Here is an 18,050-nt window from a genome sequence, read left to right on the forward strand (position 1 = left end):
AGTCACTATGTGAGTTAGAAGTCATGCATGAAGTGGTTGGATAGAGATTATTTTTTTTAAATGTACTCAGGCAGGCTACACAAAAAAGCAGGGCAGATTCTTTTCTTCACTTGGGAGTGCATGGCAGATGTGAAAAAGCTGACAATGGTGTTGTTAACTGATATGGCTGACAAGTTGAAGGGGTGAAAAATAGTAAGACAAAGGCTAGCAGCTGAACTCTAAAGGCTTATAATGTGGAATATTATTTCATTATGAAATATTCTCCTGTTCAGTGTAGGTTATGTTTTTTGTGTCTTTTCTGGACAGCCCATGATTTCCCATTCAACAGAAGTGCTGTGTTTGTAGTTCAGTGTATAAACAGACTAACTTGAGATTTTCACTGCCTTCCAGCTCTCAGCTGGACAGTAATAAAGGTCTACAACTACAACTCTATGACAGAAAAGCTGCTGCAGGATGGGAGTTGAGCTCCTTGCTTTTTTGGAGGGCACTTGAACCCTTGCTTTTCTAACAATTCACTTTTAAAATGTGGGAAGGGAACATAGGCAGTGGCATTATTCAATCCCAAATTATCACTTGGTCTTAGAAAAGCATGGGACTTAGTAATGTTCTCCACAGTGCTTAAAAAGTTCTACAAAAGTAACAATAAACAAGTTCCAGAATGTCAGTATGGTGGGTACCCTAACATTAAATGACAACAGCTAACATTTCATATTCACAATTCAATGAAAACTACTGCCTGAATGTGTCACTCCAAAATAATGAAATAAACACATCTGTTAAGATTTATAACTTTATTAATTTCAAAATACATTTTCTAAAAAAAATACATTTAACATTTTTATTTTGTGGACTTTGTCTTTGGGCCGAAGAAAGAAGAAATGTTCTTCATTCCAGTCTTGTCTACTTTGGCCAGTGCCTTCTGCGCTGAAGTCATCTTACCTGACGGCTGTATGCAAGACAAAAAAGGAGGCTCTTATTAATTTTTCATTTTTCTTTTAAAAAGCAGACAAGTCATTGATGTATATATATACATACATATATACATGTATGTATGTAGGCATACAAATATATACACAGACATTTATCTATTTACACATGCAAATCAATATATGCACACACAAACATAGTATTAATATATACACATATACATACAAATACACAACACACACACACATCCATATTAGTCAGAAGTTATGGAATTCTGGCTCCCCATATTCAGAAAAGCATTAAGCCAAGAACCTGCAGTATAGCGACACAGTGCACACAGCTGGGACACTTTGTAAGGGTCATGACTATCCCACCCCACATTATCATTACAAATTACTCCAAAAATGCAGCAGTAACTGCTTAGCATAGTCTCCACTGTAAAGTGTCTGTCTTCCATTTGCTTAAAGCACACCTACATAATTTCCTTACCCTAAAATGAAGGAATCATGGTGAGAGTGATACTTGGGAACTAGCAAAACTGCACTACTTACCAAAGCTGCTTGAAATAAAAGATAAATTCCTATAGTGATCTACAAGGGACCCTTCCTTAGTACCAGTAACTGGGTTTATCCTCTCCAATTCTTCAAATTCACATTTGTTCACAAATTCTACAGTGCCTGAGGCCGCACATGCCAACAACTGTGCATGTTGTGATGTAATGCACTACACTCACTATATGATAGCACTAATCCTGATACTTTATCTGCCCCCAAATCGTGAGCGAGTACACTTAATGTACATCAAGGGGGGGGGGGGGGTTGAGTACATTATTAACAAGGCTATATAATTTTTGGAACTCCAACAGCTGCAGCTGAATAGAAGGGCTGTTCCAGCAGACAAGGACAGCAGAACACCTGTAGGACAGTCTCCTCATAGAGATCAACTGAAAAAGAAAATGCCTATTAAATCTGACAAGTGGTACTTTCCTCCGTAGGTCTATATTGGGATGAATCCTCAGAAGTAAACCCCCCCCCCCAATGTGATGGAAGAAGCCAGAGGAAAGTCAAGGCAAAACATTCAGAATGCAGTCTTGAAGTATGAATGTGTAATATGACAACCAACTGGCCATGTCACAAATATCTGAAAAGATATTTTTGAAGCATGTATGAAGCACAGCACTCCTACTGAAGTGGCATTTAACTGCAGCTTTTTTTTAAATGTGCTTCACTACCAGATTGCAAAAGGTAATGCAGTTGGCAATTGACCTGGGAAAGGTCCAACTGACAACTACCAAAGTGAAGGAAATGAGCAGTTCTATTGACTTAAAAATCGATGCCCTTACTTCAGAACTTCAGGTGAAACATGTCCAAGATTGGGAAGGACACGTTTTATCCTAGTTCACAGGGAAGTATCAGACAATTAGTTGGCAGACCACTGCAAGCCTTAAAAAAAAAAAAAAGACTGTTCAACAGTTCCCTCCAGTCTCCAGGACAGGCCAGTGGATAATTTGAGGCTGCCTATCCACTCATGCATGTCTACTCTGAAGGTAGCAAGTGTGCTTGCTACTCTGCTTAACATGTAGTGGAAAGTTTGTTCCACAGGTGAGGGATACATTGGGATATGAAACTGCCATGCCAACATGTCATATATCTGCTGAAGAAGGTTTAATTCCTTTAACCGAATATTTGAAGTTCATAGGCTTACGGGTGTTTACTAGGCTAATGACTAGAAGGGCCATTTTAAGCCTAGACATGCATCCCAAATCTCTGACAAGTTCTGTTACCTGTTACCTTTCAAAAGTGCAAGCAGGGGCTTGGGGGGATGAAACATTTACAAGCAGAGGTCTGGGAGATGAACCATTTACATGCTGCCTGTGTCCATTACAGATGTAGGTGCCAAACCAGAGGTGAGAATTTCCTGTCCTTGTTCCCCATTCAACTGTCCAAGGTATCATTTGTTTCGGGAAAAACTAGGAGGTCAGAGACATTTGATTCTTTTATGGCTTGCGCAAGAATAGGCTTCACATAAATATAGTTTTGCCAAAATAAATCCTACATAAATACCATATTCTTTTTGCATAGGCCTAGAAATGCAGTCATATAAAAGCAAATCTATATCCTCATTTTACATTTCACATTTTACATGCAATTTCAGTAATTTCAATTTCAAAAGAAAGGAATATTTCAGGGAAGGATATAAATGACCTCAGTGAAATAACTTTCATGCCAAAGCACTGATAAGGATGCAATGTGCTAACAGTGTGTGTGGAACATTTGGAACAAAAACGCATCTTGTTCAGATGCTACAAGGCTTGGGAACCAATGCTAGAGGTGTGTAGAACTGGTAGGAAACTTATAGGGTTTTAATATTATGAGACATATTTTCTAGGCAGAAGTCAGTTCAGTATAAATACTCAGGAGATTGAGTACAGAAGTGAGTATAAAGATCCAGCAGTACAAATACAGAGAAATGAGTAAAAACAATTCTGACTTCAGAGTTACAAAGGACATTATATTCTACACAGCTACAAAAGTCTGAGTAATCTTTAGCTATCGTTTGGTTCAGTTTATCAGCGCAGTTATCTGAGACAGTTAAGTCTTGTTCCGCTCTTATCTACTTTTGCTGTATAGTGCTATTACATAATAAACCACCTTTATCAAAGGTGTAAGACTTTTATGTTGAAAGGTACAAGAAGATTTGGCACATAAAGGAGAAACTCAGATATTTGTCATTTGTCTAATACCAGGTAATTAAAAGATAAAGACATTCATTTAAGTTCTTACAGCTTGAAAGGCTAGCCACAGATCTCCAAAAGTAGGAGTCTATGACAGAATGAGTAGAGAGAGAGACAGAGACAGACGGAGAGGGAACAATACAGATACAGAGAGGGGGAGAGACACAGAGAGAGAGAGAGAGTGACAGCATGCGATAGACAGAGGGCTGTTAAGTCTCACCTGACAGCCAAGAACACCAAAGCCAATAATCTTTTTAGTTGTGAATCTCTGAGGTCCCTCAATTTCATAGGATCATAGCAGGTTACTAGGCTATTGGCCCTGAGGCCATTATAAGCCTAGCCAAGATTTAAGCTCATGTTTAGACAAGTCAGCACCCAAAGCCCCCATTCCAGCAGGGACACAAGTGGAATCCCAGGGGTGTATTTTCAGTTTCCCATCCAGTTATCCAGGTTGTGCTTAAAAAGGGATAATGAGGTATTATGCTTGACGTGGAGAGGGAGTCTATTCCTCATATGGGGGGAGGGATCCTCTGGGACACAAATCTGTCCTGCCAACAAGTCCTACTGATAAAAAAACACCCCTGCCAAGTCTGGAACACAGGACTCGAACTACAGTCAAAGCAACACACCACTAGTCAACTCATCTCCAAGCTGGGTGATATGTTTAGACAAATTCATGCCAAAATCTGTACTATATTCATTAATGGGTCTAAAAAATATTATGGGTAAAGGGGAATTTTGACTTCTTGGGAACTAGTGGCAATGCCTTTGGAAATCAGATGAGCCAGATAGAAGGCCTTTTGTACTACTGCGGAGATATGATGGCCATATGATAAAGAATTATAAACAACAGTGTCCAGCTCCCTCACAAAAGTATCCGATCAGAGAGGTTTGTCATCCACATGGCATGTGAATATGTTTTGTTTGCCATGAGAGTGCTTTCTAAATGCGGTAATTATGGCATGTGGCATTGCAGAGACAGGCATACTGTGACGAACTGTTTCTCAGGAGCCACTACAGTTCCCTCATATGTAGTCTTGCATGGGGGACCATCAATACACAGGATGACATGTACCCCAGGATTCTAAGGAACTTCTTGGTATGGTTCTATTTTGATTTGCAAAACTTTCTAAAATAACTCTGACAAAAACAATACCTTGCCCTCTTGCTGTATCTAGCAATGTCCCTGACAACAGAAATGGTCCTTTAGAGAAGAGGTGGGACTTTGGAAGTTTTAGGGATAGCCCCATGGATTGAAAAGATTTGACTGTTGGTTGTAGTGTCACCTGGATCTCCTCCAAAGACATAGCTTTTACAGACTTAGTGTCTGGGCACAGGAAATGTGAATGCCCCTTGTCTTGCGGAAAGCAATTACTGGAGCCAGGCACTCCGTAAAAAAAAAAAAAAAAAAAAAAATGTCAGTGTAGTGGTTAAGCCAAAGAGCAAGTAGGTAAACTGGTACTGGGAATCTACTCCTTAAATTCTGAAGAACTCTCTGTCCACCCCAGCTATTCAGATATGGAGATATACATCTTTTAACCTCCAAGATCACACAGAAGATTCTGCAAGTACAGCATTCTGAACTTTGGCATGTTTAGGAATTTGCTCACTCTAGAAAGGCCCAAAATTGCCCATCAAATTTCTTATTTTTTCTTAGAACTAGAAAGAGTATGGAATACAGCCCAGTTTACTTTCCATTTTTTCCTGGAAACTTCTTTATGGCTCCCTCTGATAAGTGGCCTTCTAGCTGGGAAGGAATTAGGGGCTGTTTGTGTTTGGAAATGGGTAGAATGAATAGAAATCATGTTTTTTTCCCTAGAAATGCTGTCTGTAACCCTGTTTTACCTGCAGGACTTGCCTAATCTATGTAATGGTCTTCTGCTACTTCCCCAAGAAGGGCAGTGTTCCTCCTTTCCTTGAGGGTGGTGAGGACGGAGGATAAAGGTAAAGGTGGGCTGGGGTGGGGTTTTAGAGGAAGGCACATGGTGAGGTTGCCGAGCCATAGCTTCTGAGTTTTATGACCCAAAGGTCCCCCCCCCCCCCCAGTTTTCCCTTTGGTCAGCTTGCCTTTTTTCTAGCAGCCTTTCCCCTCCTTTTGTGGTTTAGTCTTCTGCTGCTTGGGGTACAAGGGCCTGTCTTAACCACAGTAACTGATATACCTTGGAGATGGGGAATGAAAAAGGTCCTTAACTGACTGCGTGCCTTTCCCCTTAAACACTCTCTCTGCAAGGGTTCAAAGACACGTTTCTTACCCAGTGATACCTCAAGAACTCTGTTTTCACCCGTTCTTACAGGGGCAGAGTCCTCATCTAGGCATGTCTTCTATCCAATAACTCCATAGTATTATATGCAACCTGGCCAGTTAGGTTACGTACTTCAAAACTGTTTCCTTTTCAGATCTTTACTTTGTCTTTTGTTCCCTGTGCTTTCTGTATTAGCTGGCCATGGACAGACGGAGTTAAGGGCCTTGGGGGCTAGGGAGTTGAGGTGCAGGTCTTTTTTTTTTCTAAAACCATCAGATATTCTGCTGTTTCCCTGTCATTTGGAATGGAGTTGCTGGATGCAACAGTATTACATCTCTTGCTAGAATCCAAGGTCACTACTGCTGGATCAGCAACTTGGTTATACAAGTGGTCTGGCTTCTTCAGAGCAGGGGGCCAGCAGTCTGATTGTAGAAGGGAATTGCCAAATGCCATCACTCATAACATCTAATACTGGAGGAAAGACAAAGGGCTTGGGTTCTCGTAGGCCTAGAACATTTCTATATCTAATCTATCCCTGAGAGAAACCTCCCATTCGAACATCTTTTGCAACATACAAAGGTCACCAAATGAGACACCAATATATGTTGAGGCTGAGAACAGGGTGTGTTCAGTGTCAGACTGCAGGCATGAGTGAGAAGACATCTGGTCAGCTTATGTCAGTTCTCTCACCTCTGAGTTTGAGGTATCTGACTCCCTCTGGTTAGAAAGCTTCCCTTCTTCTTTCAGCAAAGGATACATACGAGACTGTGTGATCTTCATAGACTGGCTACCTCGATTTTAAGAAATCAATGAAATTGTGAACCAACCTGAAAAATTTTGGGGAGGCAGCCTGAATGAAGAAGGAGGAAACCCACTCAGCAAAAACTGAGGCAAGCTGATTAGCATCCATTTGGACTTGCAAATCTTGGGCTTATGCCTTTTCTCCTCAATTGTCTCATGTGCAAACAATGGAATTCTGTGCTGATGAAGGGTGTTGATCTCAAGGCCCAAGGGGAGGCCCCAGGACTGACCAATAGCAAGGAGGTTTCATTTTTGAAGGATGCACTAATGGCCGACTGCCTGGTGGCCTCCTATGGGATTGTACCACAGGCCTCAGCATAGCCAGATGCTGTACATGGAAGGTGTGAAGGTGCCTCTCAGACATGTCTTTGTGCGTGCCAGCTGTCCAGGTTCTCTTTGACCTTAGGTGCCTTTTCTTCTTTTGAGGGGATTTGGAGGAAGAAAAAATGGAAGACATAGCAGAAAATGACGAGACATACATACTCTTCATCAATGCTGATTCCTGCAGAGAATATGAGTTGCATTTTATGGTTAGTTGGTATAAACAAAGTACACTGAGAATGATGAGTATGTTGTGCTCCTGACCCAGGCAAAAAAGTCTCTGTATTTGTTTATTGCACCTACAAGAACTATTTATCTTAATACCCAACATCTAAATATCATTACTCATAAATTCTGATGCTATGAAAATGGATAAAAATTATTCCCGGTAGGGTACCCATCCGAAATCTGGAAGCAGGCTGACTACACAACCCAACACATGAGATGCTTATATGAACTACAGTACGAAAAAATCTGAAGATGGTGATGACTGACATCCCTTTACACCACTGACAACCAGAAGTTCATGAGAGAGGGAGCTAGCCAGACGAAGAGTGGCATGGGTGAAGTGCTCCGGAAGATGGGTTGGCCATTGGGTTTCTGCAGGCGAAGAGTCAGTGTTTCAACAGTGAATTATAAGAAATATTTACAATTGTGTAAGCAGCTCACTGTAACAGTAGAAGCCTCAGTAGGAGATCACCACTGGAGTGATATTCCTTATTGGTGAGATTTGCTAAAGACGCAGATCTGATCTTCTGATCCAACATCTGGGGGGTTCTGCAGACATCCTTATGAGTACAATTCCTCCTTACTTGCTTACGAGGAGGAGATGCATGTGCCATTACTCATTTCTTTTCTGAGGAAATGTATTCAGACGTGCATCTTCATTAGAGGGTGTGATGAGATCTTGGTCCTCAGTATATAAACCCATGAAGGTTCTTGCTCTAACATCTTTAGTCCCTATATGCAAGGTTAGGCTAATACTATCCTCACCATTTAAAAAAAAACAGCAACAGGAATGAGAGGTTACAGAAAAATATGGTTTACCTACAAACACTTGAAATACTTTCTTTTGCTACGACTCATAAAATACAATACATGGAGATGAAACTCACCATGACGAGGCATCCTTGCACTGAAGAGGCATGACAGCAGAGTCAATGATAACTCTAGGTATGCTGAAAAATACCCTAGGACCATGGTCTCTGGAATAGAGGTTTGACTTTAATAGCCTGATCGTACCCAAAGTAAAGTTATGGGCATTCAGAAGTCATGTAGACAAAACATTGCTAAGTCGCTAAGGGAGGAATTTGCATATATCACATGGTCTCCACAACAGGAAGCTTAAGGTATTACATAGTGATTGGTTGGGCCGGGTCTTTCTTGCAGTCTTTCACTGAATGGTTTGTCTGTGCAAACTTTTTAAAGATTTTTTAGGATTACAATTCTAGTGGCTGTCTTAAAAATAGACCACATAAATAAGCTACTGTATCACCATGGAGAGAGATGACATTCAGATAATATAAAATATCACCACATGAAAAATTTATACTAATAAAAACACACAGTGCAAATGAATAAATAAGGTCCTTCTGAATAATCAGAATAATCAGGATAAGCGCTTTCGGCTATGCCTTTATTAATATAAATTTTTCTTGTGGTGATATTTTATATTACCGGAAAGTACATCTCTCTCCATGGTGATACTGCAGCTTGTTTATGTGGTTTGTTGTTTGAGCATAGCAGTCTTCAGCGTACTAGTGTTTTGCCTTTGACCTTAAAACAGCGGTAGTTTGGGTGCGGTGGGGTGTACCTTCTTGTTGCCAATTGCAGTGGCTGCACTCCTAGTTAAAATAGTACACTGTGTTCTCTTGGCCTCTTGTACTTGCCCTGTTTAGTGCAAAATGTTGGCTCCAAGGCACTTCTAGGTTTCTCTATTTTCCTTTTCTGCTGATTCTCTGAGCTCCATGTTCCTCTTGGGTCATTCATCAGCCAAATGTTTGGACTTTTCAGTCTTTTTGCCAGAGTTTCCAGCAGCACTAGTAGCAGATCATCCCACTAAAAAAGAATTTTTCACCAAATATAAAAGACTTAACATTTCCAGTCCATCTCAAAAAGAGTTCTCACAACAAAGCTGTATAATCCTAGATTCCATATTATAGGCATCCCTTAAACGGAATAAACACTTCAAATAACAGTATCTGATGAAATCTGTCTCCTGTAACAGCAAATATGCTTCTTTCTAGGCTGCAGATATCAATGGAGCTATAAGCACTGAACAAAAACTCTTGTGCTATACATCAGAAACTCAAAGCTGTAATGCCAAGGTCTGTTAAAGGGTCAATTTCTGTCTGCCACCACTAGTTCCAATAGGTTCAAGCCTCAATCTTTATAAAGTTATAAAAAGGAATTTCTGCAAAGCAAGCTCTACACACCTTCACATACTCATCTACTTAAATTCCACAGCTGCACAACGGAGAAAAGGCCACACACATCATATCACTGCTGACACATAATAGAACTTGCTTTGGCAATGACTTTCTATAGCAAACCCCACCACCACTGAGTATGAATAGTACGGTCATAAGGGTAAATAAATAATCCTTTAGAAGTTATGTGCAGCAAGAAGTCAAATGGCTTGTAACCTCATTATTCTACACTTTTAGGGATATCCTTTTGCCTAACTCACTGCATCCCGAACCTTTGCCAAAGAATTCATACAGGTTACATAGACCACTTGCTGAAGGGCCTAAGCTTTGTATCAATTTAAATGAAGACTCAGCTACTGTTTTACTACCCTCTTGTCAACAACAGAGAAAAAAATACTTCTAACTTCTGTTTCACACAAGGCCAGAATTCTGGACAGATGTAGGAAAATGATTTATAGTTCTAGCAGATTGTCAATTAGAGGTGTAAACTATTAAGCCCATGTGATGGAAGGCTGGTGCTGGCTGGTGCTGGAGCTCCTTCTGATTCAGTCCATTAGCAAATCCATCATGTGACACTTAAGCAAGAATGCATTCGGTCAGACTGCCATCTCATGCAAGCGGGCAGTGCACAAGCCTCTCAGCAGTTCACATGCTTTGGGGGGGGGGGGGGGTGAATGTGCTGTAGATCCACTGTGCCACTCCTCCAGCCCTCTCTAATAGTGCTGGAGCTACAGATCCAGAAAGTGCATCTGGATTGGATCATTCAAAAGTTCATCTTATTTGCAATCTGCAGAAGCATGCTCTCTCTCTCTCTTCTGCTTGGAACAGCAAGGAATTTGCAGTAGATCTGTAGTTTTCCAATGACAAAAGAAATTCCTGCACAACTCCCTCCATTCCTGCTGTTGCTATACCTCACTGCAGAGTTAACTGAAGAAAAAAACAAATGTAATTTCTGTTCTACTTTGGTGGCCAGGGCTTGTGTGGTTTCATGCTCTTACCTCACTGGTGGTGATACAGAAAACTGTCAAGGTTCCTGTCAAGAGTCATCCCCCACTGCTAGGGCAACAACCAGCTCCATACTATGGCCCTGGTCCAACTGGACCTTCCAAATGGGATGTTACTAATTAGTAACTGAGGTTATATGGCTTTCTACTAGGCAGTCTGCTGAGTGAAATTAGCTCTCCATTTAGACACAGCTGGCAGGACTACCTTTCCCAACCCGCAGGCAACACCACACAGTTGCTTCTCTGATCTGTATTAATGAAACCAAATGCATGAATGTGGCCCAAACATACACCTGCACCCCCCAAACCCGATTACAAGGCTTTCTATTAGACAAGTTTACTTTACAGAGTGGAAGTAGTTCTTCACTTACGACACAGTTGTACTTGATACAACCCTAGTTAGGCTGGTTAACTTATCCTGCTCAACCCTAGACACCTTCATGTCTCAGGCCTCTGTTATTCCAGTTAGATTGTATGAACCAGCTAATACTGACCATCAAAAGTTTGCATATGGCAGGACTGTGGCTTAGCACTAGCTAGTTAAATAGATCATTAAAGGAGTGTTACATCTCTGTCCACTTTTGAAGAAGTCCACCCATCTGAGGTATTTGAAATCTGTGAGCAACAGACTTGCTTGTCCCCACTAAAATGGTGGCACTGGAATTTTTAGCTTGGATATGTTTTTCTATTTTTTGTACAATTTTGCACCCTGCAGCTCATCATCAGATATCCTATGGCCACTATTCACCCAGTGGGTCTACAGAAACCAATTAGCCTTCCCTGAACTAATTCTGACCCATGTTTGGGGCTGCTGAGAGGATCCAGGCACCTGGCACCACATCTGATTACTGATGAGGAGTGTTTTTCAGCATCTCTCAGTAACACCCTGTGGTTGGGATGTAAAATGAGTGTGTCACAACAACCATTTCCATAAAGAGCCACTGTTGGCAAGACTGCCTTTCCCACCCCCAGACATCACCACATAGTTGCTTCTCTGATTTTCACCAGTGAAACCAAACATCCTTCCTGCCTGTTTCATCAAGCATCCAAGCTGCTACTCATACTTGGGTTGTCAGGGCAACATCCCTCCACGCCACAGACACAGGTTGAAAAATAAACATTTTTTTTCTGGTGACCATCACTTCTGATTGCAGGACTTCAGAGTGACAGACCTTCATATGTGTAGATTATCATAACTGATCTTTCATGGGGATCAAATGCTTCTTTAGACAAATATGTTGTTTTCCTCTACTATATTTTCTGAACAGTCCTTGAACCTGTTGATTTATCTTCTTATTTTCTTCACAAGGGCAGAACTTCTATACACACTGCCTATGTGCACCTTCTCAGTTCTATTTAAATTGGTACAGGAGTTTTGGGAAACTGGATAGTTCTCTTCTTTGCCCTAGGGAGGGGAGGAAAGGGCTTTCATTTTCTGAGCAGACCTTTTCTAAGTGAACGGACATCTCTGTTACCTTTTGTCATGAGACAGATCACAACCTGGTGAAGAATGCTCTTCTCAAAGGCAGGGCAACTAACGATGAGGCGATTTCAAGAATATACATACTGGGCGGTCACTGTGATAGAACCTTCACCAAACATTATTTTCTTGACTTGTATCTTTTGGATGCCTTTTCTGGTATCTCAGTATTTTATGACTTAGTCTTCTCATTCTTTTGCCCAATGTGTGACATTTCACTCCTCCACCTTGGTGGATACAGTCAAAAACTAGCAAAGGAGGATTCCCTGACATTGACTAACTCTTCCATGAGTACCTGTTCTACAGCTAAACTCAAATTCAGGGGTACTTCTATTCTATTTCATTGTATTTGGAAGGACCCTTTATACAGCCTTGGCTGTCAAGAGTTCCTTTTATCTTGGACAAGCATAAAATCTACTGTTGTTAAATCATCACTGCTTTTTTCTGATTTACAGGAAATGCGCTCACTCATGGGTTGTTGGTGAAATAGTGGGCTCAAGGGTAGACATTCCTTTGCACTTTAGCACATGATATTATGGCAAGCAGGTGATTAGGGTTTACATACTTTTGAGTTTACAACTTTCAGAGATAAAAAAAATGCCAAATAGAAGTGAAAGAAAGTAAGACTACAGTCACAGACCCACCAAAGATGGCCCATGGTAAGAACATTTCTATTTTTTCATTGCCAGGTTCATGGCAAAATGCCAGTTGTCAAGTGGATAATGAAATGCTGTCTAACTCAGAGTGCTGTCTTTCCATTCAGGAAAGCAAGCAAATCCCATGTTTGTTCTGTCAGCAGCACTTTGTCATGTGGGTTATGGCCTTTGCTGCTTCTCAAAGTGCTATCTCTGTGCAGAACATCTGAAATGCAGTTGTGTGGTATTTGTTTATTAAACATATTATATCCTGAAAATAATATCTAGATTTATAGTAGTGTCTGGAAGGTAATTCATCACATTCTTTTTCATAAGTCCCCACTTGCCTTCCCAACAGCACCTGTTCTTTGTTTTTTTTATCAGTGTCATTACATGCTAATTTTCCTTCTGAAAGACCTTATTTTTGGGAGTACAACCTACATGACTATGCTTTGGGTAGATCGCAGCAGAACAACATTACCTCATTAGACTCTCTCAAGTGTCTGGGCTTGATTTAGGTATTCAGGTTGGGGTTTTGTACCAGGATGCAAGTCCAATTTGGGATGGAATGTGACATTTTGACTCATTGTTATGCTTGTTTCTTTTCAGAACTGTATTATCCGTCAATAACACTGAACTTGGAAAATGAATGTATCCAGAGTCATCACGACAAGACAGTGGTAGTAGTGGGTGAATTTTGGGGAATCTAGAGTAGCTCTGTTGTCAGAAAACTGGGGTCCATCATAACAATCCCAGAATGCTGCAGTTTTCTTCCACAATTTTGAGGGAAAAAAAATGAACGTGACACTGTTGGGATCAAAATATCATGTCTGACTGAAGATGAAGCTCTATTGATCAGAGTAAGAAAAGTAAGGCAATTCATCGTGAGGAAGCTGAGGCCTGTGCTTTGTTTCTAACGTATGAAGGCTACAGTCAAAGCCAGCCAGACGTTGGACTGCATAAATGTGTACAATTCCACTACATATGGACTGTTGGAGGGTCAAATTTGGTAGAAACACAAATATCAGCTGCTTCTTTATGGTTTTGAGGAATTGTACAAAGATTTTCAAGGCAATATTGCATACACAGCTAACTGGGATTTCTTCCTAGTCAGTCAGTTTTTTACCACTTTAGAACACACGCCAACCAGAGACTGAAAAAATACTGAAATTGAGACATTACATATTTTACCTGATGTTATAAGTAAATTAAAGCTTTGGCTGCTAGTGAAAGAAACTAGAGTGCAGAAGTCTCTCTTGCAAAGATCAACTGAAGCATAAAGTCACAATATAATTTCTCCATACCTATAACTCTCTGGAGTTGTAATGGGCCCCAAACTCAACTAAAATGGGATAAATCTCCATGGAAAAAGATAAGAGGAATATGTCTGCAAAGAATTTGTTTTTCAGGAAAGGTGGGAAGTCCCATATACATAAGACCAAGACAAAGTCTTAACAGGTAAAACCATGCTGCCTACCTGATGCTGAATGGTATTCATAATTTATTGAAATCGAACTCATACCATGCCCTTCTGAGTGGAGTTTAGTAACTTCAGCCATGTGCAGCAACAGGATACATCACAGCTAGCATTTGCCCTCACATAATCCAAATATGCTTCTCACCAAGAGACAACACATTACAGAAATGCACCATGAAACACTACTTTACTCCAGCAGTCTCATTCTGCTTAGTACTTCAGATGGTACAAACAGTATTCTAAAGGAAAAGTACATCTTATAGAAAGGTACTCGGCCACAAACTGCAGTGACATAAGAAGCATATGACTGCTGTAGAATACAGCATGCAAAACCTGCATGGTAGTCATCAGTATGGAAACAACTATATAAAGGTCTGCTACAGACACAGTGCACCTACTTTGGATTATAGGTTCCTGAATTTTCATCTAGGAATACCAACAGCTGTAGGTAATCAGGACTCTGGCAACATGAAAGGGTTCTTCTAACATGTTTGACAGACAGCCAAAGAGGAAAGCAAAAAATGAAAACCATTCAATCACATGGCTCTAAACTTAATGAAGAAGGTTCCTGCATTATTTACTCCTGCTGATACAGCAGTCCAAAGACTCACAAGTGCAGAGAATGAATGGAAAATGTGCAAAGATGAAAAGAGCTTCAATCAGTGCGAATACAACAGCCTCTATGAAGGGATGGAGGGCGCCAATACAAGAGCAGACAGACAATAAGCTAGCAATCTGCTATTCTGGAAATATGTGAGACGGGGACTACATAAGCCTGATAAAGTGACACCAGCCCTACCAATGACAAGAAGTGAGCTTCAGACTAGGTAATGAAACCACACCGGCACTCTAGATTATGTTCTTGGGTTTCTAGTTATACAGAAGGAAAGGGAACCTCTTATTCAAATTCTTCTGAAACAAGTTCTTCCTGCTGATAACTCCGAGAAAGAATCTTAACCTTCAAAGATGAGGGGATAAAAAAACAGGGTAAAGATTTATGCTAGCTCACCACTACTTTGCTTTAACAAAAATTGCCCCAGCATGTTATCAAGCAAGACAAGGTGACAAACTGCAGTCTGATATATGTTGCACTTCAAATACTGTAACCTCTCCCAGCATAATGTTAAATGATGCAAGTACAGGGACAGGAGTTACAGAAAATGTGATGAACATGAAATGAATGTCAGGAAGACGCAGCAGACTAAACACGAGTGATTCCACAATATCCAGAAGGAAGAAGCCTTAGGGTAATCAAAGAATGGAATAGCCTGTTGATATATACAAACATTTATGGAAAAGTTTGAGGCACTTCTAGATAACTTCATGGGAGATATGCTACAAACTAAGAAGTGGAGACTTTTGAGGACTTAAATAAAAAAATATCATATCAGGTTATTTATACGTTGTTTACTGGGTTAGTCCCACTAGGCCAATGGACTCTTTTCAGGGGAGACACAAGATGGTATTCATACTGGCTAGCAGAAATTTAGCTAGATCACTGGGCAACTTGAAAATGTAAAGTGTATTATTAAGATGTGTAAAGTGTGACAAAGTTTAAATATAATGAATACGTAAATAATGAACGAAAGATGAATAAGTGTTAAGGAAACCTGTGCTCTTTTCAAGAAGTGTCATGTGAACTTTTACATCCACCTGAGCTACCACAAACTCAGGTAGATGGGGCCTCAGTGATCTGATACGATATATGACAGAATGCTAATGACAATGTTCGAAACTCTTAAATTAACAATACCCCAATACAGAAGCTGACAATAACTATAGTTGTGGCATTACAACATAAATCACCCACAGTACAGCTGGCAGCAACAGTTCTAATGATGGAATCACATGCATCAATAAAAGACATTTAAGGACCAACTACCAGACACAACACAGAAATAACAAACGCTAGCCACGCTGGTAGGGTGGAGGAATAAAACACTGACTACAACCCTGTTTACCCAGGTTTAAATAGCGTCTCAGGCGTTTGATGGAGCAGAAGGAAGGGATGGATGTTAACATCTCTGGTTGGTGGGTTGTTCCATGTGTGTATCCCTGTGACGATCCCTAATGGTTGCTGGGGACTTCATGCTAGGAGGAGTGAGCCAAAGGGGGGAAAATAGGATGGGAACAAGGCTGAGCTGTTGAAGAGGTGGCGTGATATGCCACATGTCCTCAGTGGACACCTGCTCCTCGGACCAAAGGCAGGGGGAAACTAACAGAAGTACGGCATAAAATAGAAAACCTCCTTGTGGATATCAACAGCCAGACATACAGGATGCCCTCAAGATCCATATGGACCCCAGCCCTATGGAATTAGTCTGGGGGGTAAGAAGGTGGCTGCCAAAACCAGTGATGGATGTGGGCACTGGGCAAAAAGCCAAAGAACAATGTAGGAGGGAGAAAACTCCCCACCCTCCCCAAAAGAAATATAACAACTGCCCACCATTCCCAGAACTGATGTAAGCATTAACACCAAACGCCACAATGGCACAAACAGATGGCAGCAAATATGAAAACACAACCAGAAAAGATCAAAAGGGTATTTATACCAAATACTAGAGAAACTCAGAACCCAAATAAAGCTCAACAGAATCTAAAGTAAGACTACACAGTGACATCTACTTAGGGTTCTGGGATTCCTTATCAGTTTCTCTAAGCAAAAGGAGTACACTAGCTTACAGGAAGGCAGACAATGCAGCATTAAATCTCAATACCCAGCAATATGAAAATAAAGCATCTACTGCATTGTTTCATTGCCAAAAATAAAAATAAAAAACATGCACGAACACAACTGGAATTTGCAAGACTGGTGTGATAGTAAAGCTGCTGCCATTTACTCTTCCTAATGGTTTAGATAAAAAAAACTGTCCCCAAAAAAGTGTGCATGCCATTATTAACTACACTGGTGTCTACTACTAATGAATCACAATGCTTCTTGATAGAACAGAAAAGAACAAAATTTAGGAGTCAAAAAGCTGTTTCCACCACACTCCCCACTATTGTTCTTGTTCAGCTGCTTGCAGCAAAAACAGGAACAAGTAAGTTATGTACTTGAAAGAACAGTTGTGTAAGATCTTAAGGACAGTTGAACCTCTGACCAGCATGCTGAAGCCTCAACTCCTTCTAGGCACTGCAGTCAGATGCATGTCCTAGGGCAAAAAGTACTATGAGCGCCTAATCCTCAGGAATGAAAAGCCCCTGAGCTACTGCAGCAAACCAAGAGGAGAAACATCTAGAAAAGGAAGAAAAACAAGGACCCTCAACCAGAAGGAAAGCCACAGAGGAAAAGAGGGAGGGGCAGAATACTGCAACAGTGAGAAGTAGGAGATCTACTGTTATGTAAGATCTTATACAACTGTTCCATGTTCTTCCTTATTACTGTTGCAATATTCCTTACAAATGGGGGAGTACAAAAGCTACTGGACAAGATGGAAGAAGAAAGCCGCAGAAAAGCCCTCCAATAATCCATGCACGACGGCCTGGCAAAACCAGCCTTGGCCTTAAAAAAACATCCAACTTATAATATTTAGTAAAGGTACATACAGAAGACCAACTAGGAGCTTCTAAAATGGATCTGGAATCCAAAATATGGAGGAAAAAAAGCACTAGAAGAAGCTACAGCCCTAGAAGAATCAGCACAAAAAGAAAAGAAAGCTGCTTACCATGAAAAGAATAGCAAAAGGAAATGACCTTAGAAAAACAGTAGGAAAAATGGTTTACTTAGAAGCAGCCAAACCCAATTTCCTGGAATGGAAAGAAACAAACAGCTGCTCAGATTTACTCATACCTTAGTCTTATCTAGGTAATACCTGAGCTGTTTAAGTAGATCCAAAGTATGGAGAGTTCTCTCACTATCATTCTATGGAGGAGGAAAAAATGAAGGAAGATGAATAGTTTGATTTAAAGACAAATCTAACAACTTTGGGAATAAAAGATTGGTACAAAGAGAAACACTATCGCTGTAAAAATACAAAAGCAAAGTTGGAACTGCCATGA

General features: G+C 40.6%; 1 protein-coding gene across 2 annotated transcripts in view; it reads right to left on the minus strand.

The window, feature by feature from the left end:
• Positions 1-772: 772 nt before the first annotated feature.
• RNASEH2B (ribonuclease H2 subunit B) overlaps positions 773-18,050 on the minus strand; it is a 593,154-nt gene continuing 575,876 nt past the window's right edge. For both annotated transcript variants that reach the window (XM_044071685.1, XM_044071684.1), the window contains one exon: positions 773-946. In XM_044071685.1, the coding sequence (XP_043927620.1) occupies positions 839-946 (108 nt within the window). In that variant the 3' untranslated portion in view covers positions 773-838. The remainder of the gene's footprint in view (positions 947-18,050) is intronic.

This window comes from Protopterus annectens, chromosome 5.part0 (genome assembly GCF_019279795.1).
Source record: "Protopterus annectens isolate FY-2018-M chromosome 5.part0, PAN1.0, whole genome shotgun sequence".
In the NCBI taxonomy this organism is placed as follows: Eukaryota; Metazoa; Chordata; order Ceratodontiformes; family Protopteridae; genus Protopterus; species Protopterus annectens.